This window comes from Salvelinus fontinalis, chromosome 23, assembly GCF_029448725.1.
Source record: "Salvelinus fontinalis isolate EN_2023a chromosome 23, ASM2944872v1, whole genome shotgun sequence".
NCBI lineage: Eukaryota > Metazoa > Chordata > Actinopteri > Salmoniformes > Salmonidae > Salvelinus > Salvelinus fontinalis.
This window is the reverse complement of record NC_074687.1, coordinates 7042257-7067027: the sequence shown is the minus strand read 5'-3', so window position 1 is coordinate 7067027 and position 24771 is coordinate 7042257. Positions and strand designations below refer to the sequence as shown.

At 44.3% G+C, this 24771-nt stretch overlaps 2 protein-coding genes across 3 annotated transcripts in view; one reads left to right on the top strand and one right to left on the bottom strand.

Moving 5' to 3' along the window:
- LOC129820793 (collagen alpha-2(IV) chain-like) overlaps positions 1-12415 on the top strand; it is a 130900-nt gene extending 118485 nt beyond the window's left edge. For both annotated transcript variants that reach the window (XM_055877761.1, XM_055877760.1), the window contains exons 31-47: positions 27-197; positions 928-1071; positions 1198-1323; positions 1465-1646; positions 1791-1854; positions 2082-2156; positions 7435-7542; positions 7651-7758; positions 7886-8083; positions 8188-8304; positions 8441-8602; positions 8945-9043; positions 9177-9323; positions 9491-9607; positions 10035-10226; positions 10448-10734; positions 10988-12415. In XM_055877761.1, coding sequence (XP_055733736.1) covers positions 27-197; positions 928-1071; positions 1198-1323; positions 1465-1646; positions 1791-1854; positions 2082-2156; positions 7435-7542; positions 7651-7758; positions 7886-8083; positions 8188-8304; positions 8441-8602; positions 8945-9043; positions 9177-9323; positions 9491-9607; positions 10035-10226; positions 10448-10734; positions 10988-11242 — 2552 coding nt within the window. In that variant the 3' untranslated portion in view covers positions 11243-12415. The remainder of the gene's footprint in view (positions 1-26; positions 198-927; positions 1072-1197; positions 1324-1464; positions 1647-1790; positions 1855-2081; positions 2157-7434; positions 7543-7650; positions 7759-7885; positions 8084-8187; positions 8305-8440; positions 8603-8944; positions 9044-9176; positions 9324-9490; positions 9608-10034; positions 10227-10447; positions 10735-10987) is intronic.
- A 48-nt stretch (positions 12416-12463) lies between these two features.
- On the bottom strand, positions 12464-24010 carry LOC129820798 (ras-related protein Rab-20-like). The gene is made up of 2 exons (XM_055877769.1): positions 23532-24010; positions 12464-13622 (listed from the first exon to the last, which is right to left on the bottom strand). The coding sequence occupies exons 1-2, from the start codon at positions 23797-23799 to the stop codon at positions 13030-13032; spliced, it is 861 nt and encodes a 286-aa protein (XP_055733744.1). The 5' UTR covers positions 23800-24010; the 3' UTR covers positions 12464-13029.
- Between the last annotated feature and the right edge of the window lie 761 nt (positions 24011-24771).

Sequence of the window (24771 nt, the reverse complement as noted above, 5' to 3'; positions counted from 1 at the left end):
ATACACTGTGTATGTGTCTCTTCCAGGTTTGAGCGGAAACAGGGGTGATCAGGGGGACCCTGGCACACCAGGGCCCATAGGACTGAAGGGGACACTGGGGGAGTTTGGTAGTCAGGGCGCTGAGGGAAACACCGGAGACCAGGGTGACCCCGGAGTGCCAGGACCTACAGGACACTCTGGCCTGCCAGGGTTCAAGGGTAAGTTATTATACACAGTGGAGTCATGTTCTGTGCAATGTTCTACTTATAGAGTTAGTGGTCATATATGGTCAGACTCACAGTCCACATGTCATTTTCTTATGAATAGTTGATATGAAGATGCGATGTCACACTACAGTTTTGCAGTGAGGAATGAAATACACTGAGTATACAAACATTAGGAACACCTGCTCTTTCCATGAAATAGACTGACCAGGTGAATCCAGGGGGAAGCTATCATCCCATATTGATGTCACTTATTAAATCCACTTCAATCAATGTAGATGAAGGGGAGGAGACAGGTTAAAGAAGGGTTTTTAAACATTGAGACACTTGAGACATGGATTATGTATGTGTACCATTCAAAATATTGTTGTGCCTTTCTGAATGGGTTATGGTAGTAGGTGCCAGGGGCACCGGTTTGAGTGTGTCAAGAACTGCAACGCTACTGGGGTTTTCATGCTCAACAGTTTCCAATGTGTATCAAGAATGGTCCACTACCCAAAGAACATCCAGCCAACTTGACACAACTGTGGGAAGCATTGGAGTCAACATGGGCCAGTATTGTAGAGTCTATGCCTTGACGAATTTAGGCTTTTCTGAGGTCCAAAGGGGGTGCATATCAATATTTGGAAGGTGTTCTTAATGTTTGGTATAGGCAGTGTATATCATAACTAGATGCTGATGTGAGGACTATCCTCCTGACTTGAGATGTCACTTCCTGTTCCAGGTATCAAAGGGTCTCGTGGCATGTCAGGGTTTGGAGGAATGCCTGGTGTGTCGGGCCTGAAGGGCTTCTCTGGACAGAAAGGAGAGACTGGCAATCCCGGCGAATTTGGACAGAAAGGAAACATGGGCGACTATGGTTCAAAGGGTGAGACTGAACTGCCATTAGAATTGTGTGTGTTTCTGTGCTCTACTGCTCTCTTTCCGTCCCTCACTTTCTCTTTCCGTCCTTTTATCTGATTTGACACTCATTCTCACCCCCACTGTCTCCTAGGTGACCGTGGTCTGAGGGGTCCAACTGGCGAGAAACCCCACATCTCTCGTCAGATCATCAAAGACATGAAGGGGACAAAAGGAGAAGATGGAACCACAGGACAGATCGGATTCACTGGACCCAGAGGTGAGTAGGGATATTCAGGCTTCATGCCCTCCCTATCCCCCCTCTCTTCTTCATTCACATTCTGCCCTCCTCATCCTCCTTTTCATTTCACTAGTCTCATTCTGATCCCCTCTTCACCTTCCCTCTCTCTCTCTTCCACAGGTCCTAAAGGTTTTCCCGGTGTTCCGGGAATGGAGGGCTACCACGGCGTTCCCGGAGACCCCAGCGATGAGAAGGGTTTCCAAGGCAACCCAGGCGCGCAGGGACTTCCGGGGCCAAAAGGAATGCCTGGCCTGACAGGATCAAACGGAATCAGCGGCTTTCCCGGGATGTCTGGTCACAGGGTGAGACCATGTTGTCTGGTTCCCATTATGTCTCTGCTGCAGCCTGCACCTGTAGTTTTCATGCTAAACATGTTCAACGACCAGGTTAGAACAGACGGACATCTCTGTCCGATCTAATGCTGTATCTCTATGTGTGTTTTCCAGGGGAATAAAGGTAACCCCGGTGCCTACGGATCCTCAGGAGATCCAGGAGTGAAGGGTGTCAAAGGTATGACGCCCCCTGTCCGTCCCAAAACTCATGGAAACGTACAGTACCGTAGACGCCAGTAGTCATCCAAACTCCACTTTCCAGCAGTTTCAACTCAGTTAAATCTTGTCTTCGTTAAGCACTTGGACTCGAAGCTAAAGTCCCAGGCCTATTTAACAGTTCCACAGAAGAAAGAATGAGTAGTAAAAGGTACTTGCTGAAATACGTGTCATTGTTTCCTTTTCCAGGTGAGGGGGGTGCCGTAATCGACATGCCCGGATCCACAGGACTGAGGGGGCAGGATGGTTTCCCTGGGGTTCCAGGTGAGTCACTCATTCAGACTGGCTTCCTTCATTTGCACTAGGAACTACAGATGTTGTATCATAATTTCATCACTCTGTTGTCGCAGGAAATTCAAAGGAGCTTCTTGATTTACATGAATTCAATGAAAACCCATAGTTCTCTTTCTATCACTAGATATCACACCTAAACTATAGCTGTTGCCTATCAAAACTAATTTCCTGTTAGAAATAATCACTTTTTTATATACAGTACCAGTCAAAAGTTTGGACACACCTATTCATTCAAGGGTTTTTCTTTATTTTTACTATTTTCTACATTGTAGAATAATAGTGAAGACTTCAAAACTATGAAATAACACATATGGAATCATGTATTAACCAAAAAAGTGTATAACAAATCAAAATATATTTTATATTTGAGATTCTGCAAAGTAGCCACTCTTTGCCTTGATGACAGCTTTGCACACTCTTTGCATTCTCTCAACCAGCTTCATGAGGTAGTCAGCTGGAATGCATTTCAATGAACAGATGTGCCTTGTTAAAAGTTGTGGAATGTCTTTCCTTCGTTTGAGCCAATCAGTTGTGTTGTGACAAGGTAGGGGTGGTATACAGAAGATAGCACTATTTGGTAAAAGACCAAGTCCATATTATGGCAAGAACAGCTCAAATAAGCAAAGAGAAATGACAGTCTGTCATTACTTTAAGACATGAAGGTCAGTCAATCCAGAAAATGTCAAGAACTTTGAACGTTTTTCAAGTGCAGTCACAAAAACCATCAAGCACTATGATGAAACTGGCTGTCACGAGGACTACAACAGAAAAGGAAGACCCAGAGTCAAATAAAATAAAATAAAATAGTATATGTCACATACGCCGAATACAACAGGTGTAGCCCTTACAGTAAAATGCTTACTTACAAGCCCTTAACCAACCATGCATTTTTAAGAAAAATAGGTGTTAAGTAAAAAAATAGATAAGTAAAAAATGACAGTAGCGAGGCTATATACAGGGGATTGCTGGCACAAAGTCCATGTGTGGTGGCACAGGTTAGTCAAGGTAATTGAGGTAATGTGTACATGTAGGTAGAGTTATTAAAGTGACTATGCATAGATAATAAACAAAGAGTAGCAGCAGCGTAAAAGAAGAGTCTGGGTATCCATTTGATTAGCTGTTCGGGAGTCTTATGGCTTGCGGGTAGAAGCTGTTAAGAAGCCTTTTGGACCTAGACTTTTAGGGCCTTCCTCTGACACCGCCTGGTGTAGAGGTCCTGGATGGCAGGAAGCTTGGCCCTAGTGCTGTACTGGGCCTTATGCACTACCCTCTGTAGTGCCTTGCGGTCGGAGGCCGAGCAGTTGCCATACCAGGCAGTGATACAACCAGCCAGGATGCTCTCGATGGTGCAGCTGTAGACATTTTTGAGGATCTGAGGACCCATGCCAAATATTTTCATTCTCCTGAGGGGAAATAGGCTTTGTTGTGCCCTCTTCACAACTGTTTTGGTGTGTTTGGACCATGGTAGTTTGTTGGTGATGTGGACACCAAGGAACTTGAAACTTTCAACCTGCTCCACTACAGCCCTGTCGATGAGAATGGGGGCGTGCTTGGTCCTCATTTTCCTGTAGTCCACAATCATCTCCTTTGTCTTGATCACGTTGAGGGAGAGGTTGTTATCCTGGCACCACACGGCCAGGTCTCTGACCTTCTCCCTATAGGCTGTCCCATTGTTGTCGGTGATCAGGCCTACCATTGTTGTGTCGTCGGTGTTGGAATTGTGCCTGACCATGCAGTCATGAGTGAACAGGGCTTACAGCAGGGGACTGAGCATGCACCCCTGAGGGGCCCACGTGTTGAGGATCAGCGTGGCAGACATGTTGTTACCTACTCTTACCACCTGGGGGCGGCCAATCAGGAAGTCCAGGATCCAGTTGCAGAGGGAGGTGTTCAGTCCCAGGGTCCTTAGCTTAGTGATGAGCTTTGAGGGCAGTATGGTGTTGCACGCTGAACTGTAGTCAATTAATCGTCTTCTCACATAGGTGTTCCTTTTTTCCAGGTGGGAAAGGGCAGTGTGGAGTGCAAAAGAGTTTGCATCATCTGTGGATCTGTTGGGGCTGTATGCAAATTAGAGTGGGTCTAGGGTTTCTGGGACAATTGTGTTGATGTGAGCCATGAGCCATGCCTTTCAAAGCACTTCATGGGTTCAGACGTGAGTGCTACGGGGTCTGTAGTCATTTAGGCAGGTTACCTTAGTGTTCTTGGGCACAGGGACTATGGTGGTCTGCTTGAAACATGTTGGTATTACAGACTCAGTTAGGAACAGGTTGAAAATGTCAGTGAAGACACTTGCCAGTTGGTCAGGTCATGCTCGTAGTGTACACGTCCTGGTAATCCGTCTGACCCTGCGGCCTTGTGAATGTTGACCTGTTTAAAGGTCTTACTCACATCGGCCACGGAGAGCGTGATCACACAGTCGTCCGGAACGGCTGATGCTCTCTTGCATGCTTCAGTGTTGCTAGCCTCGAAGCGAGCATAGAAGTAATTTAGCTCATCTGGCAGGCTCGTATCACTTGGCAGCTCGCAGCTGTGCCTCCCTTTGTAGTCTGTAATAGTTTGCAAGCTATTCCGACGAGCGTCAGAGCCGGTGTAGTACGATTCAATCTTAATCCTGTATTGACGGCTTTGCCTGTTTGATGGTTCGTCGGAGGGCATAGCGGGATTTCTTATAAGCTTCCGGATTAGAGTCTCTCTCCTTGAAAGCGGCAGCTCTACCCGGATGGCAGCTCAGTGCGGATGTTGCCTATAATCCATGGCTTCTGGTTGGGGTATGTATGTACAGTCACTGTGGGGACGACATCATCGATGCACTTATTGATGAAGCCAGTGACTGATGTGGTGTGCTCCTCAATGCCATCGGAAGAATCCCGGAACATATTGCAGTCTGTGCTAGCAAAATAGTCCTGTAGCTTAGCATCTGCGTCATCTGACTTCTTTATTGACCGAGTCACTGGTGCTTCCTGCTTTAGTTTTTTCGTGTAAGCAGGAATCAGGAGGATGGATTTATGGTCAGATTTGCGAAATGGAGGGCGAGGGACAGCTTTGTATGTGTATCTGTGTGTGGAGTAAAGGAGGTCTAGAGTTTTTTTTGGTTGCACATTTAACATGCTGGTAGAAATGAGGTAAAACGGATTTAAGCTTCCCTGCATTAAAGTCCCCGAACACTAGGAGCGCCGCCTCTGGATGAGCGTTTTCCTGTTTGCATATGGCCGTATACAGCTCATGGAGTGCAGTCTTAGTGCCAGCATCCGTTTGTGGTGGTAAATAGACAGCTACGAAGAATATAGATGAGAACTCTCTTGGTAAATAGTGTTGTCTACAGCTTCTCATGAGATACTCTACCTCAGGCGAGCAAAACCTTGAGACGTCCTTACTATAATATTTTGTCCACCAGCTGTTGTTTACAAATATACACAGACCGCCACCCTTTGTCTTACCGGAGGCGGCTGTTCTATCTTGCCGATGCAGCGTAAACCCTGCCAGCCACGACTCGGTGAAACATAAGATATTACAGTTTTTAATGTCCCGTTGGTAGGATATACGTGATCGTAGTTCGTCTATTTTGTTATCCAATGATTGTACGTTGGCCAATAGGACTGATGGTAGAGGCAAATTACCCATTCGCCGTCGAATCCTTACAAGGCACCCCGACCTACGTCCCCGATATCTCAGTCTCTTTCTCATGCGAATCTCAGGGATTTGAGCCTTGTTGGGTGTCTGAAGTAAATCCTTCTCTTCCGGCTCGTGAAAGAAAAAATCTTTGTCCAGTACGAGGTGAGTAATTGCTGTCCTGATATCTAGAAGTTATTTTCGGTTATAAGAGGCGATGGCAGGAACATTATGTACAAAATAAGTTAGAAATAACGTGAAAAAACACACAATAGCACAATTGGTTAGGAGACCGTAAAACAGCAACCATCTCCTCTGGCGCAATTATATTATTTTTCACCTCTGCTTCAGAGGATACGTTCATTAGAGTTACCAGCCTCAGAAGTTGCAGCTCAAATAAATGCTTGAACAGAGTTCAAGTAACAGACACATCGCAACATCAACTGTTCAGAGGAGACTGTGTGAATCAGGCCTTCATGGTCGAATTGCTGCAAAGAAACCACTACTAAAGGACACCAATAAGAAGAAGAGACTTGCTTGGGCCAAGAAACACGAGCAATGGACATTAGACCGGTGGAAATTTGTACTTTGCATTTCTGGTGACACTGATTTATTTAGAATTCAAGGCACACTTAAAAAGTATGGCTACCACAGCATTCTGCAGCGATACGCCATCCCATCTGGTTTGCGCTTAGTGGGACTATCATTTGTTTTTCAACAGGACAAAGACCCAACACCACTTCAGGCTGCGTAAGGGCTATTTGACCAAGAAGGAGAGTGATGAAGTGCTGCATCAGATGACCTGGCCTCCACAATCATCCAACCTCAATCCAATTGAGATGGTTTGGGATGAGTTGGACCACAGAGTGGAGGAAAAGCAGCCAACAAGTGCTCAGCATATCTGGGAACTCAAGACTGATGGAAAAGCATTCTAGGTGAAGCTGGTTGAAAGAATTCCAAGAGTGTGCAAATCTATCATCAAGGCAAAGGGTGGCTACTTTGAAGAATCTCAAATCTCAAATATATTTTGATTTGTTTAACACTTTTTTGGTTACTACATGATTCCATATGTGTTATTTCATTTCATAGTTTTGATGTCTTCACTATTATTATACAATGTATAAAATAGTCAAAATAAAGTTAAACCCTTGAATGAGTAGGTGTGTCCAAACTTTTGACTGGTACTGTATATACACTGCTCAAAAAAATAAAGGGAACACTTAAACAACACAATGTAACTCCAAGTCAATCACACTTCTGTGAAATCAAACTGAGAAGTGGTCTGTGGTCACCACCTGCAGAATCACTCCTTTATTGGGGTTGTCTTGCTAATTGCCTATAATTTCCACCTTTTGTCTATTCCATTTGCACAACAGCATGTGAAATGTATTGTCAATCAGTGTTGCTTCCTAAGTGGACAGTTTGATTTCACAGAAGTGTGATTGACTTGGTCAAATTAAGATCCTACATCTGCATGGACTGGTGAGAGCAAATACCTGGTAGGCCTCCACCATATTGGTTTTACCTATTCTATGTTATCAGATCAGTGCAGATGAAGAAAATGAGTCTACTTAAGATGCTCTCTGAGAAGTGTTACCATGGTAACAGTGTTCCTGATGCCCTCTGTCTCTCCCTACAGGTCAGAAGGGCTACATTGGGAATCTGGGAGACAGGGGCGGTGGAGGTTTCCATGGTATTGAGGGCATGAAGGGCGTGCCAGGTGAACCTGGCACAGGAGGACCTATAGGTAAGAGACTTGACTTCCTGCCCTGTTGCTCACATTATTAGAATGAGTGTCATTCATTGCCTGTGTCTGACTGTTACCTGTCTGACTCTCTGTGGTTGTTGTCTCCAGGATCTAATGGTCAACAAGGGTTTCCAGGCAACCAGGGTACGAAGGGATGGCCTGGGGTTCCCGGAGAATCAGGCACACATGGACAACCAGGTTTCCCCGGACAGAGAGGTACACACGCACGCACGCACGCACGCATGCACGCACGCATGCACGCACACACACACACACACACACGGGTGTGCACATACACAAAACCTTTGCCTTAACACTGTGTTTGATCTGCTCCTCTCTGCAGGTTTCCCGGGACTAAAGGGTATATTCGGACTGGATGGGCTGAAGGGTCAGAAGGGCATCCCCGGACTTCCAGGTCAGGATAACTTTGGAACCCCAGGTGACCCCGGTGCTAAGGGAGCGAGGGGAGAGACAGGTATACCCAACTCCGAGGTCGGGACACCCGGATCACTGGGTTTGAAGGGAGTTCAAGGACAACCAGGTTAGTCACTGCTCCTAAAGAAACATTGCATATTTTTGTTGCAAAGTTTGAGGACATTTTGTGTTTTATAGTGTCTGACCTCCCTCTTCTCTTCTTGTCCTTAGGTGACCAGGGCCAGGTGGGACCCCCAGGGTTTCAGGGCCCCCAAGGGCCACAGGGCACCTCAGACAGACCCGGACCATCAGGAGAACCTGGCTTCCCTGGACCCAAAGGACTGCCAGGTGGAGTAGACAATGACGGAGTGGAATGTGTAGATTTAGAGTAGATTGACTGAGTTTTTATCCTCTGGGATGTGTAGTGTGTGAAGTGTTTTGTGTGTGTATTTGGTGTGCTAATAATGGTTGTTTTGTTTTGCAGGTTTCCCTGGGCCCCGTGGTTTCCCTGGTGAGCCCTCTCAATATGGAGAGAAGGGTTTAGCTGGCCAGTATGGCATCACTGGATTCCCTGGTCTGAAAGGAAAGCAGGGGGATCAGGGACCATCAGGATACAAAGGACAGAGCGGAGTGTCTGGGAAGAAAGGTGCGGATCATATACTCTTAGAACAAAAGATGCTATCTAGAACCTAAAAGGGTTCTTTGGCTGTCCCCGTAGGATAACAAAACATCATTCTGGATTATTTTTGTAATTCCTACATGGAACCAAAAAGGGTTACCCTATGGGAAAATCCGAAGAATCCTTTTTGAACTCTTTTTCATAAGAGTGTAGGAATATAGTATAGATTATAGTATAGAGGAGAAATTCCAAAATACAATCCAGAATTATGTTTTGTTATCTGTTTCACTTTTGACAGACAGGGAATATTGAGCTGTTTAATCTTTCACTGAAACAGTAAAAGTAACAGCCATGGCTTTTGTCGCAAAGGTGTGAAGGGAGATCAAGGGATGATGGGATTTCCTGGTAGGTCTGGTTTCCAAGGAGACCGAGGTCCTTCCGGCCCAAAAGGAAGTACTGGACTCACCGGTAAGGATGTCATCTCACTCTGTTTGATATCACTCTGCACATCACTATAATTCACGTGAAAATCACCTACATTATCATGAAAGTTGCCTGTTTCTCACGTACGAACTGTGTGTGGCCTGGTCTGGTCCTGCAGGTTATCCAGGAGCCCCAGGTAACCAGGGCCCAGCCCCACTACCCTCCAGGATGCCAGGAGAGAGGGGTGCTCCAGGTCCTCAGGGTATCCGAGGACCGGAGGGGGTACGAGGGGAAAGCGGCCCGAAAGGACCCCCTGGAGATGCAGGTAGGAGAATGTGTTACAGTGTTGTTGTATTGTTGTCAATATAATAGACTGTTCTATATACAGTTGCTTCTGTGGGATTAGCTAACTTTTCTCTGACCTTTTTTCCCCCCATTTTCCTACTTCCTTACCCCTTAAACTTTACCTCTATTCCCTATCTCCCCCTCCAGGCTACTTCGGGCCCCAGGGGCAGAAGGGGATGCCAGGGGTGGGTGGCAGACCAGGTACCCCTGGGTACCGTGGGAATGTTGGAGGGAGGGGCCAACTTGGTCTGCAGGGCATGGAAGGTAGGTACAGTATGGCAGGTGTGCCAGGGCAACGGGGCATATTAGAATTACAGCACTCAGGCCTGGATTAAGAGAGGGAGATGGGGAGATGGTTTCCCCCCTCTTTGGATCAAAGAGTGTTATTGGTCTGAATGAGCCACTAGTATATTATGAGAGAAATGACCCATGGCCTGTAGTGATTACTAGTTCTGTAAATTAGCTTACTGATAAAGGGATTTTAGGATGCTGATCTGAAACAAATTAAATCCACTATTCCATTTACTGTTTTTATGGTGGTGTGATTTATTAGACCCGGAAATGTTATGTTTTTGATGTAAATACATTTTAACCACACAAACATTTAGAGAAAAAAAACAGACAAAAACATTGCACATGTTTTATATATAACGCACAGATGCATTTGAACCTCTCTCTCTCTGACCCCTAGGTCACCGTGGTAACCCAGGTACTACAGGGTTGCATGGCATGCCGGGCCGCAGTGTGAGCGTGGGATACCTGCTGGTGAAGCACAGCCAATCAGAGCAGACCCCCATGTGCCCCGTGGGCATGTCGAAGCTGTGGGACGGCTACAGTCTGCTGTACTTCGAGGGCCAGGAGAAGGCCCACAACCAGGACCTAGGTGAGAAAGAGATAAGAAAAACTAAAAGACAGGAAATTCAAATAAACACCACATGATTATTGGGTTATACTCGTATCTATTCAGATTTGATTGGCAGATAGAACAAGTAAGGATGTCTCAAGTTTGCCTGTAGTGGCTATAGCTCAGCGTCATCATTTTATATGAATACATTTGTTGGTTAATTGATTAATCGGTTGATTGAATTGATCTGTCAATCCCAGGTCTGGCGGGCTCCTGCCTCCCTCGTTTCAACACCATGCCCTTCCTGTACTGCAACCCCGGAGACGTCTGCTACTACGCCAGCCGCAACGACAAATCATATTGGCTGTCCACCACCGCGCCCCTTCCCATGATGCCTGTGGAGGAAGGTGATATCAAACCCTACATCAGCCGCTGCTCTGTGTGCGAAGCTCCGTCCGTTGCCATCGCCGTGCACAGCCAGGATATTACCATCCCACAATGCCCTGCTGGCTGGCGCAGCTTATGGATTGGCTACTCCTTCCTCATGGTGAGTCTCTTTGCTTACTTATCTACACGATCTGAAGTGCCCTCCTCTCCTTGTCTCCCATTCTTCATCTCTACTGATCTGAAAACGCAGGACAGGTGAAAGCAATATGATTGAAGCCTACTGGGAATTTGCTTTAATCTGTTCAGCTCTTTCATGTCAGGGAATATAAATTCCATAGGTAGGAAGTTGAATAAGACGTTCGTATCAGTGTTCATACCTCTTACCCCTTCCTCTCATCCCCCTTTCCCCCCAGCACACGGCAGCAGGTGACGAGGGTGGGGGTCAGTCTCTGTCATCTCCTGGTTCCTGTCTGGAGGACTTCCGTACCACGCCCTTCATCGAGTGTAACGGAGCCAAGGGCACCTGCCACTACTTCGCCAACAAACACAGCTTCTGGCTCACCTCCATCGAACAGTCCTTCCATGCCGAGCCTGCCTCAGAGACCCTGAAAGCAGGCCAGCTCCTCTCACGCATCAGCCGTTGTCAGGTCTGCATGAAGAACTTGTGACCTGGCTCACCCGAAGTCTCCGTTGACCCTGTGATGTAACTTCCTGTGACCATACCCCCCTGCCAAACAATTCAGGTAGTTATTGCCTTCGGTCTCAGGCACAGATCTAGGTTTAGATTACCCTCCCAATTCCTAACTGTAGCCATGAAGCAGAAACACAAAACTAACCTTAGATCAGCATCTATGGGGCAGCTTCATCCTACTCCCCCGAACCTTGGCTTGTGAGGACTGAAGGACTGTGTGAACGCTTCAAGTGGAGAGAAGTGTGCTGTGTTAAGAAAAAAATCCCTGCCATAAAGTCAACAGCGATATGAAATATACATGTAAATGCTCTTTTTAATTGTTTGTCCTATTTGTTATGGTGCTCTCTTTAACTTATTACCTAAGCTATAATTATACACCAAACATGTTTAACTGAACATACAGCTGAAACAACCAAAGATGCCCGTGTGTACACACTGCTTCAGTTATCAAATTATTGACTAAATTGATTGTGTGTACTGCTTCAGTTAATGTTTTTTTTTTAAATGTGTTTGTTTTATTCAGGTATAAGTGCTATTGCCACTTCACTAATACTGACCCTCAACCAATTACATCGTGTTCGCACATAACATAAGAGCCACTGTGCAAACTGTTGCCTGTGTTTGTTCGCTATATATAAACTGTATGTATCAATATATTTTACAGCTCTTACCCAAATCTTACATTCACACATTGCTTTGATCACAAAATGCACTGATTTACATCTGCTGAATGAACTTCATTTGCTCATAACTAAAAACATTGTTTTACCCATGACAACACATTTTCCCCAGTATACATTCTTCATATGAACAGTCAGCTCAGTCTGCTGGAATCAAGCCAGCACAGAAATGCCAACGACTCTGTCCAAAGTCTAAGCTACGAGGACTGGTTGAACAAAATCTGGTCAGCGATCCCGCCAGAGCATTTATTTGTTTATCACATTCTAGGTCCTACGAAGTAGTCTGTGTTGAATTGGCCATTAAAAGAATAACACCAGTTTTATATTGTACATTTCCAGCCACTTCAGATGAACGGCTTTATTTGGCCATTTGTTCAATGTAATTATGTTGAATACCATTAGGTGCTATGAATCCATAGAAATGTATTGTAATGGTGTCATAACTAAAATAAATTGTTTTGTTTGTTGTACTTGATTGTTGAATTTGCATTGACCTTCACACCTCAGCTCAAACTACATCACGATTTCAAAATGAGAATCTTTATTATGGCATCATCTTTGAAAATATCAAGCACGTTTAAAATGTGTCTTACATATAATGCACATTGTCCAGTGTAATTAGGTGCAGATGAAATGTAAAAAAGGATTTAATAAAATAAAACATGTAACAGAACGTACCAATGCAAACAAAGCTGATTGTTAAACATTTAAAAACATCCTTACAATAAGATTAATTTCACAATTCAGTGTGCCCACCCTGGTAGTCAAACAATTCATGCTGTTGAACAAAAAAGGCATGTGACATTCTCATTCAAGAAAATAATAATCTGTGATTGATTTCTAAACAGTCCATTTACAAACTACACACCATTTTGGCTAGAACTCAATTACATGCACATCAGAGCCTCAGAAATCCAAGAACTCCTTACTCCATAACAATCCTCGGCATCTCATTGGAAGAATAATGATTGAAAGTATGTGTAGCAAATAGGTCAACGCTGACAAATCTTAGAATCTCTTGGGAGAGCAACATGGAGATATCATGAAAACTCCTCTTTACGATCAGTCTAAAACTCGGTAGTCCCTAGCAGCAGGCGGCCCTGGGCCGTTTCCCTGCCCCGCTGCACTCATCCAGGTCCACGGTGGGTGATCCCTCTCTCTCAGTCCTCTTCCTGATGATGGAGGGCAGCACCATGTCAAACAGAGCCTCAAACAGAGGGTCCACGTTATAGCCCGTCTTGGCACTGGTCTCAAAGCACATCTTCTCAGCAGGCAGGCTGTTAGTCTCCTCCATACCCTTGTATCTCAGGATCCTCCCATACAACGCCACTGCATCCTCCCGGCTCACCTGCTTGTTGACCGACACCCCCGACAGGGAGACGGGAGAGGCTGGAGGGGTGGGGCAGGCAGAAGGCACCCTGGGCCTCTCCCCGTCCTCCTCTCTCTGGTCCTCGGTCAGGCCGTCTTGGGTGGCTCCCAGCTGTGCCTGGAGGTCTGTGAGGTCGGCCTTGTTGCCCACGATGGCGTAGATGCAGTCATGATTGGCAGTGTCAGTGAGGGACAGGAAGCGCTCCTCCAGCTCAGCCAGACTCTGCCAGTTGGTCACATCGTAGGTGAGGATGACAGCAGCAGCGCCCCGGCAGTACATGGAGCCCAGCCCGTGGAACTGCTCCCGACCTGGGGGACAAACAGGTAAGAACGATCAGAACACGTTAAGCACGTAGGAGAGTAGTTGCATACACACGAGTCAAAATATATTCACGATTGTGTTCTTATATAGACCAATGAATGTCAAGTAAAAGGCAAAAACGACCACAGACAAATTCACAAGCTTAATATAATGGGCTTCCAAACTACAGGTAGCCGAGAGCGAGCGAGAGAGCGAATAGCTGAAAAACAAAAGCAACCATTGTAGAAATATGCAAGAGCTCTTCAGTGTGTGTTTGTTTAAGTAAAGCGATTTTATCTTGGAGACTTTGTTCTGAACACTCCACCGTCACAGCCAAAATATGTGCAAAAATCCAGGGAACCTTTGAACAAGGTCCAAATTAAATGTTTCACAGGTTGTAAGATACAGTAACTAAACCTTAGGCCTGAGTATCCAGGAGCAGCCTGCCTGACATAAAAACCCACCAAATAAGGAGAGCCAACTGAGCTGAAATCGAGTATGCTGACAGACATATCCCTAGGGTCAGAGTTAGGGGAAGATTGTTGTTTGAAAGAACTTTCCAGGGTAAAAAGTCAGTGCGGGGCAGTGGGGCTAGGGTCCTATTCTGCTCAGAAACAGACAGTATGAAGCAGGGTAAAAGACAATACATCTGCTGGGAGGAGGGCCTGTGCTGATCATGGACACACTAAACCACACCCCGCCCCCCTTGGTGTGTCTGTACAGCACGAGTCAACACTGCAGGATTATATTAGGTCCAGTGAGTAGGTTATGGGTGAGTGGGCGGTTGACTCATATGCCGTCACCCTGACCCGCTACACAGTCACCTCCCTGTCATGTGACTGAGCAGCCGCCGGCGACTGGCTGTGTAACTTCTACAGGAAGTTGAACTATGTAAAGGTGTAAATGTCCAGGATTGTAATTGTCGGTTTATTAGAAATACTACTATAACCTAACGTAGCTTGAAAGAAACGCCTGAAACTAGATCCCCCACATTCTGGTCTTGATGACAACAAAAAATGATAATAGGCGGTGGAGCATATTCTCTTCAGCACTGCTCAACCAATCCTGAAAACCGTAACGTCCAGTTGTTTACGAGCCCACAGGCTACTGCCACCTGAAGAAGTGACGTTGAATGGCATAGAATTCTACGTCAGGCAGAAATGAGTGTTTGGGTCAGGAAAGTTTCCTCTCATGACCTCTACTAGCCAGATTGCAGTTACATTCAGCTATTGTTTACATAGTGCATGAGATGCACTGAGTCAACAGGTAGAAAAGACAAGCGACAGAACCTACCAGCACAGCAAAAAGTTAGGTAAACACTTTCCTGTGGATACGCCAGCTCCACCTCCTACCGTCAAAAGGCCCAACAGGATGTACAGGTAAAGTGTTAGTGTGGACACTATATAAATAATTACATTGAATATGTATTGCACTTACCTGCAGTATAGTATGATTGCTATTCATGTGTTCATGGTTACTATTGGAATTGACCTTTCCTCTTTGAGGTCATCACCTAGAGTCGGATCTGTACAAGGCGACTATCACACGTTGAGTGGGCTGTATCGCTTTGCCGCATTTGTACGCCTTTAATTTCTTAGATTGAAAATAAAGGAAAGTAATATAGAAATGCGTGTGGGCATTCCTTGTCAAGTTACTACAAGTTTAAATATAATTGTATTAAACATTCTGCCTTGTAGAGACTATGGAGCCCTCTACAGTGACTTCTTTCAGACTGATATCCATGGAGTAACCATGGTAACAGTCTCATGTTTAGACAACCACATCCTTTGGTTGAAGTGAGACAATGTGTGGACAAGTGTACGTGTGAGTAGTAGGTGTTTGGGAGTATGCGTTCGTTTTTACATTTGTACTGTTGGCTATACTAAAAAGCTAACCCTCCCCAAGCGTCATAACATGAGTCCGCTGTAAAAAAAAAAGTCACAGTAGGAACACCCATTGGGTACACAGAGGGAACCAATCTTGTGATGCCCCCCTTTCATTTGTTTGGTTTGTGATATCATAGACTTGGCTGACATTCATTCATTGTTTTCAATGATTGCAGAATCAAAGCTGTTTCACCAGTCTGGGTATACCATGCTGTACGGAATTCACACACCGCTCTAGAATGTAGTGAAATGCAGGTAAATTCAAGAGCATGCTACTAAATTAATGTCTGAATCTATTTCTTAGCCTATATTATGAATCACATACAATTAATCATTAGACTGTACAAAAGTGTTGATTAAATAAGGGCATTAGTTTGTTGTGATCATTACTAGTTTAGACTACACAGCTCTTGGTTGTGTCTCCTCATATTTCAGCGTTGGGAGTTGGTAACATTGAGGTATTTCCACACTTTGGACCAATCAAAATCAACTTGATACACAAGAAATTCACAATGAAAACTGAAACAAAAAATGTCAGGGAGAGTAGATATTGAAATTCAGTCTTAGTTTGTGTGTGTGTGTGTGTGTGTATATATCAGAGGTCGACCGATTATGATTTTCAACGCCGATACCGATACATTTGTGGCCTGCTAGAGGTCATTTTGCAGGGCTCTGGCAGTGCTCCTCCTTGCACAAAGGCGGAGGTAGCGGTCCTGCTGCTGGGTTGTTGCCCTCCTACGGCCTCCTCCACGTCTCCTGATGTACTGGCCTGTCTCCTGGTAGCGCCTCCATGCTCTGGACACTACGCTGACAGACACAGCAAACCTTTTTGCCACAGCTCGCATTGATGTGCCATCCTGGATGAACTGCACTACCTGAGCCACTTGTGTGGGTTGTAGACTCCGTCTCATGCTACCACTAGAGTGAGAGCACCGCCAGCATTCAAAAGTGACCAAAACATCAGCCAGGAAGCATAGGAACTGAGAAGTGGTCTGTGGTCACCACCTGCAGAATCACTCCTTTTTTGGGGGTGTCTTGCTAATTGCCTATAATTTCCACCTTTTGTCTATTCCATTTGCACAACAGCATGTGAAATTTATTGTCAATCAGTGTTGCTTCCTAAGTGGACAGTTTGATTTCACAGAAGTGTGATTCACTTGGAGTTACATTGTGTTGTTTAAGTGTTCCCTTTATTTTTTTGAGCAGTGTATATAAAAAATAAAAAATCGTCAAAATCGGAGTGCAAAATTACCGATTGTTATGAAAACTTGAAATCGGCCCTAATTAAAAATCGTCCATTCCGATTAAAAATCGGTCGACCTCATTCATATATATAAATATATGAATATTTTAGAGGTCGACCAATATATTAGAGGTCAACCGATTAATTTGTGTGTATATATACACACACACACAAAAAGAAACATCCTCGCACTGTCAACTGCGTTTATTTTCAAACTTAACACATGTAAATATTTGTATGAACATTACAAGATTCAATAACTGACAAACTGAACAAGTTCCCTGTGTCCCTGAACAAAGGGGGGGGTCAAAATCAAAAGTAACTGAGTTCAGGGGTGGCCACCAGCTGCATTAAGTACTGCAGTGCATCGCCTCATGGACTACACCAGATGTGCCAGTTCATGCTGTGAGATGTTAACCCACTCTTCCACCAAGGCACCTGCAAGTTCCCAGACATTTCTGGGGAGGGGGGGGGGGGGGGGGGGGTGGCCTGGCCATCACCATCCGATCCAACAGGTCCCAGGTGTGCTCAATGGGATTGAGATCCAGGCTCTTCGCTGGCCTTGGTAGAACACTGACATTCCTGTCTTGCAGGAAATCATGTACAGAACGAGCAGTATGGCTGGTGGCATTGTCATGCTGGAGGGTCATGTCAGGATGAGCCTGCAGGAAGGGTACCACATGAGGGAGGAGAATGTCTTCCCTGTAACACACAGCATTGAGATTGCCTGCAATGACAAGCTCATTCCGATGATGCTGTGACACACCGCCACAGACCATGACAGACCCTCCAAATCGATCCCGCTCCAGAGTACAGGCCTCGGTGTAATGCTCATTCCTTTGACGATAAACGCGAATACGACAATCACCCCTGGTGAGACAAAACCGAGACTCATCAGGGAAGAGGACTTTTTGCCAGTCAGGTCTGGTCCAGCAATGGTGGGTTTGTGTCCATAGGCGATGTTGTTGCCGGTGATGTCTGATGAGGACCTGCCTTACAACAGGCCTACAAGCCCTCAGTCCAGCCTCTCTCAGATGATTGTGGACAGTCTGGGCACTGGAGGAATTATGCATTCCTGGTGTAACTCGGGCAGTTGTGGTTGCCATCCTGTACCTGTCCCGCAGGTGTGATGTTCAGATGTACCGATCCTGTGCAGGTGTTGTTACACGTGGTCTGCCACTGCGAGGATGATCAGCTGTCCATTCTGTCTCCCTGTAGTGCTGTCTTAGGCGTCTCACAGTCCGGACATTGCAATTTATTGCCCTGGCTACATCTGCAGTCCTCATGTCTCCCTGCAGCATGCCTAAGGCACATTCACGCAGATGAGCAGGGACCCTGGGCATATTTCGTTTGGTGTTTTTCAGAGTCAGTAGAAAGGCCTCTTTAGTGTGCTAAGTTTTCATAACTGTGACCTTAATTGCCTACCATCTGTAAGCTGTTAGTGTCTTTAGGACCATTCCACATGTGTATGTTCATTAATTGTTTATGGTTCATTGAACAAGCATGGTAAACAGTGTTTAAACCCATTACAATGAAGATCAGTTTTGGAACACTAAGCCCTTGACTGCCTTCACCAGGTGGCTGTGTTACAAGTGGTTTGCTTTTGACAATAAGTCACTTGACTGCAGCCATCTAGTTTTGAACCAAGAAGAAGACAAGGAGTAGGCAAGAAGGAGTCGACCGGGATGGGCGAGAGGAATGTCCAGTTGGCCCGAAAAGCATGGTAAATTAACATTACTGAGTGTCAAGCCAGCTAGCTTGGCTACAACGGATAAAGTCGAGTTGGCTATCTAGCAGCGTTTTACAGCCACATCGGTTTTACTCTATTTTGTTTTCCACAGATTTTATTTAGAAATAGCACATTATCACACACAAACCTGCAGCCACTAGCTAGCTTACCAGTTGACGTTCTGACCATGGAGCCGTGACAGTTCGATTAAGCAGCGACCACTTTGTGACCATAACGACATTCTATATTCACTATAATCATGCTACATTTTGAGTAAAACTTCAGTATCATTTGAACTATAGTGAACAAAAATAAATGCAACATGTGTGGGTCGCATGTTTCATGAACTGAAAAAAAATCTCAATAAAGTTCCATTAGCGAAAATGTTATGCCCAAATTTGTTTACGTCCCTGTTAGTGAGCATTTCTCAATTGTCAAGATTATCCATCTGTTGTTTTAGAAAATTTGGGAGTAGTATTTCTGTCTTTAATAAAGCCCTTTTGAGGGGAAACTGGGCCTGGCTCCCCAGTGGGTGGGCCTGGCTGCCCAGTACACCCCTGCCCAGTCATGTGAAATCCATAGATTAGGGCCTAATGAGCTTATTTCAAATTGACCAATTTCCTTAAATTAACTAACTCAGCAAAAAACTTTGAAATCGTTTGCGAGATAGATGATAGTCCAAACACTGTTGTATTTCTGATGCAATTCTCTATTGCATGAACATATCTCCATAAACATTGAATGAAATAAGCATTTTATGGTTGAACACCCTACGTGGGCAGAGATTTGAGGATTTGGGTGAAGTTACAACATCTGAGCCCTACTATTTTCTGTCAATCATCCACTCCCAAACAGTTTATGCCTTAATTGCACAATCATATAACTAGATCAACTTCCTATTTTAACCTTGAGCCCTACTATTTTCTGTCAATCATCCACTCCCAAACAGTTTATGCCTTAATTGCACAATCATATAACTAGATCAACTTCCTATTTTAACCTCATGTGGACATAGCACTGTGACTGAGTCAGAAAGCAAAGCCCTTTACTGTAACCCTAACCCAGAGAGTGACTAAAGACAACAGCATTCTGCAGAGAGGTCATGGGGATATGGAGCAGGGACGGAAAATAGTGTTTATGTGCCTCAGTGGTTTGTGGCTAAGTGGTTTTTCTACCTTTCTAAACCAACATCAGACAGTCACTTGACTGGAGTTAGGCCTAAACCCCATACGACAATGCTGTGAATGTAAATTAAACACACTCATTTGAGCATTTTGTCACCAGTTTCTTGCGGTAAGTTGACCAAAATCATGTTGCTAATAGTCATTATATCCCATTGTAGTGTCATATGACCAAGTCACCTTTCTTTTAGCTGCCGTGAATGATAAGTGCACAAGTCTACTTTTAGAGTTATTATCAAAATTCGTAAGAATTACAAAGTGAAAATGGATTCAAAATGGTCAAACTCTGCTGGTGATATACAGAATGTGCATTGATACAAGTAAAAAGAGGCCTGTGATTGGTTACATTGCCTACTGTGCCAATTTCTCTGTATAAAATGGGCCATAACTTCAAAAAGTAGCAGAGATCCCACTTTGGAACATTGATATGCCCATAGAGTATATTATGTTCAACAGCATCATGAAACTTTTGCAGAATCAAAAATTTTCTCAACATTCATAAATTAATACAAAACCAAATATTACTTAAATCAAAATACTACTCATATTACAGAGCAAGCGGTAAAGCGTCATATGACACCAATTCAGGCTTTGTAGCACTTACAGATGAAACACTACGGAGTCTTAAAGGAGGCTTGGGTAGGCCCAAAATGTTATAAATTTGCCAAATAATTTCTCAATTATAGATTTAGATATAAATGTCAAATATAAGTCAAGAATCCTTCCTACAAAATGGACCATTCTAAGGATTACTTTTCTGTAAATTCTCCCAAATCATGGTCTATTTTTGTCTAGAGTTCGTAAGGAAATCGCTAAATAGAAGTTCACTGACTCTTGGTAAAATATGGACCCAGGATGGTCAAAATGTAGGTCATATATCCGGATGTCACATCTCCCCTGTTATTATAGAATATATCAGAAAGTGCCAATTTGATACAGATAACCAAACCAATTCCTGTCATTATTTCCAGGTTACAACCTATGATGAGAGCCTGGGGGCTTTCAAAAACACTGAATGTAGAGTTCAGGCCTGTGTGTCTTTCTGAAGAATTTCAGGTCTAAACCACCAAAACCTCATTCAATGAAACTCTGGTGAATTCAATATCTTAATTAAGTCACGATTGCATAATGCATTACGTGCACCACCTCTAGACTTGTGCAACTGTGATTGGGTAACCCTGAGATGGCAGTCTATGATTGGGTAACACAGGAATAAACCGATTGTCATCATTACAAAATGTTGACTTGATTTGTTGCATTTTGTCTCTTTATAATCAACTGGTCCTTGATTTTGTACATTTGGTAAAAATCATTCCAAATCAACAGTGTTGGCTGTTGGGTATTGCCCCCAGCCTTTCCAGAAGATGCCGACCCTACCATTACACTTGTTTACAGTGAGGTCGGAAGGTAAACATGGTTACATTAAGACACCGTGGATGCGATGGGATATGCCACTGTACTACAAATTTGACCTTTATCCACACTGCTCTATCGAGTAGATTAAAATAGTTCCAGTTTTCCATGAAAACTGCCTTTTTGTCCTCATGCGAGGCAGCAGTAGGCATATCAGCCATTAGGAAACGACACATCACATTCAACAACAAAAAGGAGCTGATTGGCTGACACTGCCATTCCAAAATGGCTGCGGTGGCTACTGCTAGCTACTCTATGTATACACACACAAAAGTAGGTGGACACCCCTTCAAATTAGTTGAGTCGGCCATTTCAGGCACACCTTTTGCTGACAGGTGTATAAGATCGAGCACAAAGCCATGCAATCTCCATAGACAAACATTTCACAGTAGAATTGCCTTACTGAAGAGCTCAGACTTTCAACGTGGCACAGTCATAGGATGTCACCTTCCCAACAAGTCAGATCGTTGCCCTGCAAGAGCTGCCCCGGGCAACTGTAATTGCTGTTATTGTGAAGTGGAAACATTCAGGAGCAACAACGTCTCAGCCGCGAAGTGGTAGGCCACACAAGCTCACAGAACGGGACCAGAGTGCTGATGCGTGTAGAGCCTAAAAATCATCTGTCCTCGGTTTCAACACTCACTACCGAGTTCCAAAGTGCCTCGAAGCAACGTCAGCACAATAACTGTTTGTCAGGAGCTTCATGAAATGAGTTTCCATGGCCAAGCAGCCACACAAGCCTAAGATCACCATGCGCAAAGCCAATAGTCGGCTGGAGTGGTGTAAAGCGTGCCGCCATTGGACTCTGGAGCAGTGGAAACACGTTCTCTGGAGTGATGAATCCCACTTCACCATCTGGCAGTCCGACAGACGAATCTGGGTTTGGCAGATGCCAGGAGTAAGCTACCTGCCTGAATGCAGTGTCAACTGTAATGTTTGGTGGAGGAGGAATAATGGTCTGGGGCTATTTTACATGGTTCAGGCTAGGCCCCTTAGTTCCAGAAGGGAAATCTTGACACTACAGCATACAATGACCTAGACGATTCTGTGCTTCCAACTTTGTGGCAACAGTTTGGGGAAAGTACTTTCCTGTTTCAGCATGACAATTCCCCCTGTGCACAAAGCAAGACCCATACAGAAATGGTTTGATGAGATCGGTGTGGAAGAACTTGACTGACCTGCACAGAGCCCTGACCTCAACCCCATCGGGATGAATTGGAACGCCGACTGCGAGCCATGTCTAATCGCCCAGCATCAGTGCCCAACCTTACTAATGCTGTTGTGGCTGAATAGAAGCAAGTACCCATAAAAATGTTCCAACATCTAGTGGAAAGCCTAGGGGGGAACAAACTCCATATTAATGTCAATGATTTTGGATTGAGATGTTTGACGAGCAGGTGTCCACATACTTTTGGTCATGTCTTGTAGCATGATGACAAAAAGGCCAGTTCTCCTTTAAAACAAACAGTAGTTCAAATCTTCTCTATGCATCAGTACGGATAACTAACATGGAGTACAGTGGCATATCCCGTCGCTGCATTGAGGTAGGTTTTCCAACCCATATCTCGCTCTGGCACCACAGTGTCTTAATGTAACCATGACTGCCATCTGACCCTAGTGTAGCTCAGTGTAAACAAGCGTAATGGGTCGGTATCTTCTGGCAACCCCCAGCCCAATGCCTAACACCAGATCTTGAATGATATATATAGCCTAACCTTTCATGAATGTAGCAATATAAAATGTAATGTTACTGTCCCTGAGCATTAGATAACGTTTTAGTACTATGTAAAATCATGTGCTATAACCTCATCCACATTGCCAACTACAACATGATATGGGTTTTGGGGAATGAATGAATTAGCCATGATTAAGGCAATTTTATTGACTCTGCACAATATGATCTAGTCAAAACGTAATAGGCATCGACTTGTCTGACATTTTGATTCTTGTTCAGTAGTTTATTTAAACTGGTAAACCAGATCACTAATCTAACACTCAGTCATGAAAGGAGCTGTACAGGCCAAACAACCCTTAGGTGGTGTAGTCACATGCTCTCCACAAGTCAACACTGTAAATCAACAACAGAGCTGACCATTGTAAAGAGCCTACGGGGCTCCCAAGTGGCACAGCGCTCTAAGACACTGCATCTCAGTGGTAGAGAGGAGTCACTACAGACCCTGGTTCGATTCCAGGCTGTATCACAACCGGCCGTGATTGGGAGTCCCATAGGGCGGCAAACAATTGGCCCAGCGTCGTACGTGTTTGGTTGGGGTAGCAGTCATTGTAAATAAGAATGTGTTCTTAACTGACTTGCCTAATTATATTAAATAATTTCAGGCTACACTGATTTTTAAACGTGTAGAGGTTCTTTAAAACAGGCGGTGGAGATCAAACATTGAGGAAACTAAAGTCTAAGACTTACTAAACGAGCCCCTACTCATAACAGTCAATATTGAACACCTTACCAGCAGTGTCCCAAATGGAGATATTGTAGGGTCCCCATTGTTTGAGGAAAAACGCCCCTCCGACGGTGCTGATGGTGTCTTTAAATTTCTTCTCCGTGTACCTGTGAAGCAGCGAGGTCTTCCCAACGTTCATGTCGCCCAGAATGACAACTTTGACGTCGGGCTTCCTCATCTTGGAAAGTTCGGGCATGGTTCTTGACCCGCGCCGCTTGGCAATCCTCCTCAGCGGTCTAGCAGAGACACACTCAATGCTGTACTTCACTTTCATTTAAAAGCACTAGTTTACAGATAAAGTGCACGTTGTCATTTTGACATCAACCGATTAAAACCCACCGAAATCGCCCTGGGTGTTCGATATAATTCAAGCGATTAAACAATCAACATCTCGATATAACAAACACGTCAAGTTAGACGACCACAGCTCTTCCCTCTCTCTCGTCCACTTGTTGAAAGTGAACTTCAAAAATTGTGATGAAACCGGACGTTGATTTAAAAGCTTGAAGGGTCATGGCTAGAAGGGATTCAGCTTTTGTCAAATTGATGTCAGATTACATTTTTACATAGAAGATTAGGAGAATTTACGCAGCAGGTGATGAGAATTAACGTACCAGGTTAAGAGAATCAGGTTACGGAGGGTCGTGGATAGGGTCATGGATAGAAGGGATCCAGATTTAGTCAAATTAATATCAGATTTTACTTTTCATAGCAGGTTAGGAGAACTTAAAGGAAAACTCCACCGAAAAATTATATTTTGGTATTTGTTTCATTTGTCCATTGATATGTAACTTTCAAAATACAGAAATCATCCCAGTATGATTCATTTTGCATCATATGATGCTTTTTCGTTGGAGTTTCTTTTAAGTATGGAGGACCAAAGCTGACTTGATCAGAATTAAATGGATAAATAAATGCACACATAAATAGATAAATACAGTACCAGTCAAAAGTATGGACACACCTACACATTCAACGGTTTTTCTTTCTTTAACTATTTTCTACATTGTAGAATAATGGTGAAGACATCAAAACTATGAAATAACACATATGGAATAATGTAGTAACCAAAAAGAAGTGTTAAACAAATTCTTCAAAAAAGCCACCCTTTGCCTTGATGACAGCTTTGCACACTCTTGGAATTCTCTCAACCAGCTTCATGAGGAATGTTTTTCCAACAGTCTTGAAGGAGTTCCCACATATGCTAAGCACTTGTTGGCTACTTTTCCTTCACTCTGCGGTCCAA

Coding starts and splice junctions, on each gene's coding strand:
- LOC129820798 (XM_055877769.1), bottom strand. CDS start 23,799: ATGAAAGTGAAGTACAGCATTGAGTGTGTCTCTGCTAGACCGCTGAGG. Junction 13,623..23,531: donor CTCCATTTGGGACACTGCTG/GTAAGGTGTTCA, acceptor TTTGTCCCCCAG/GTCGGGAGCAGTTCCACGGG.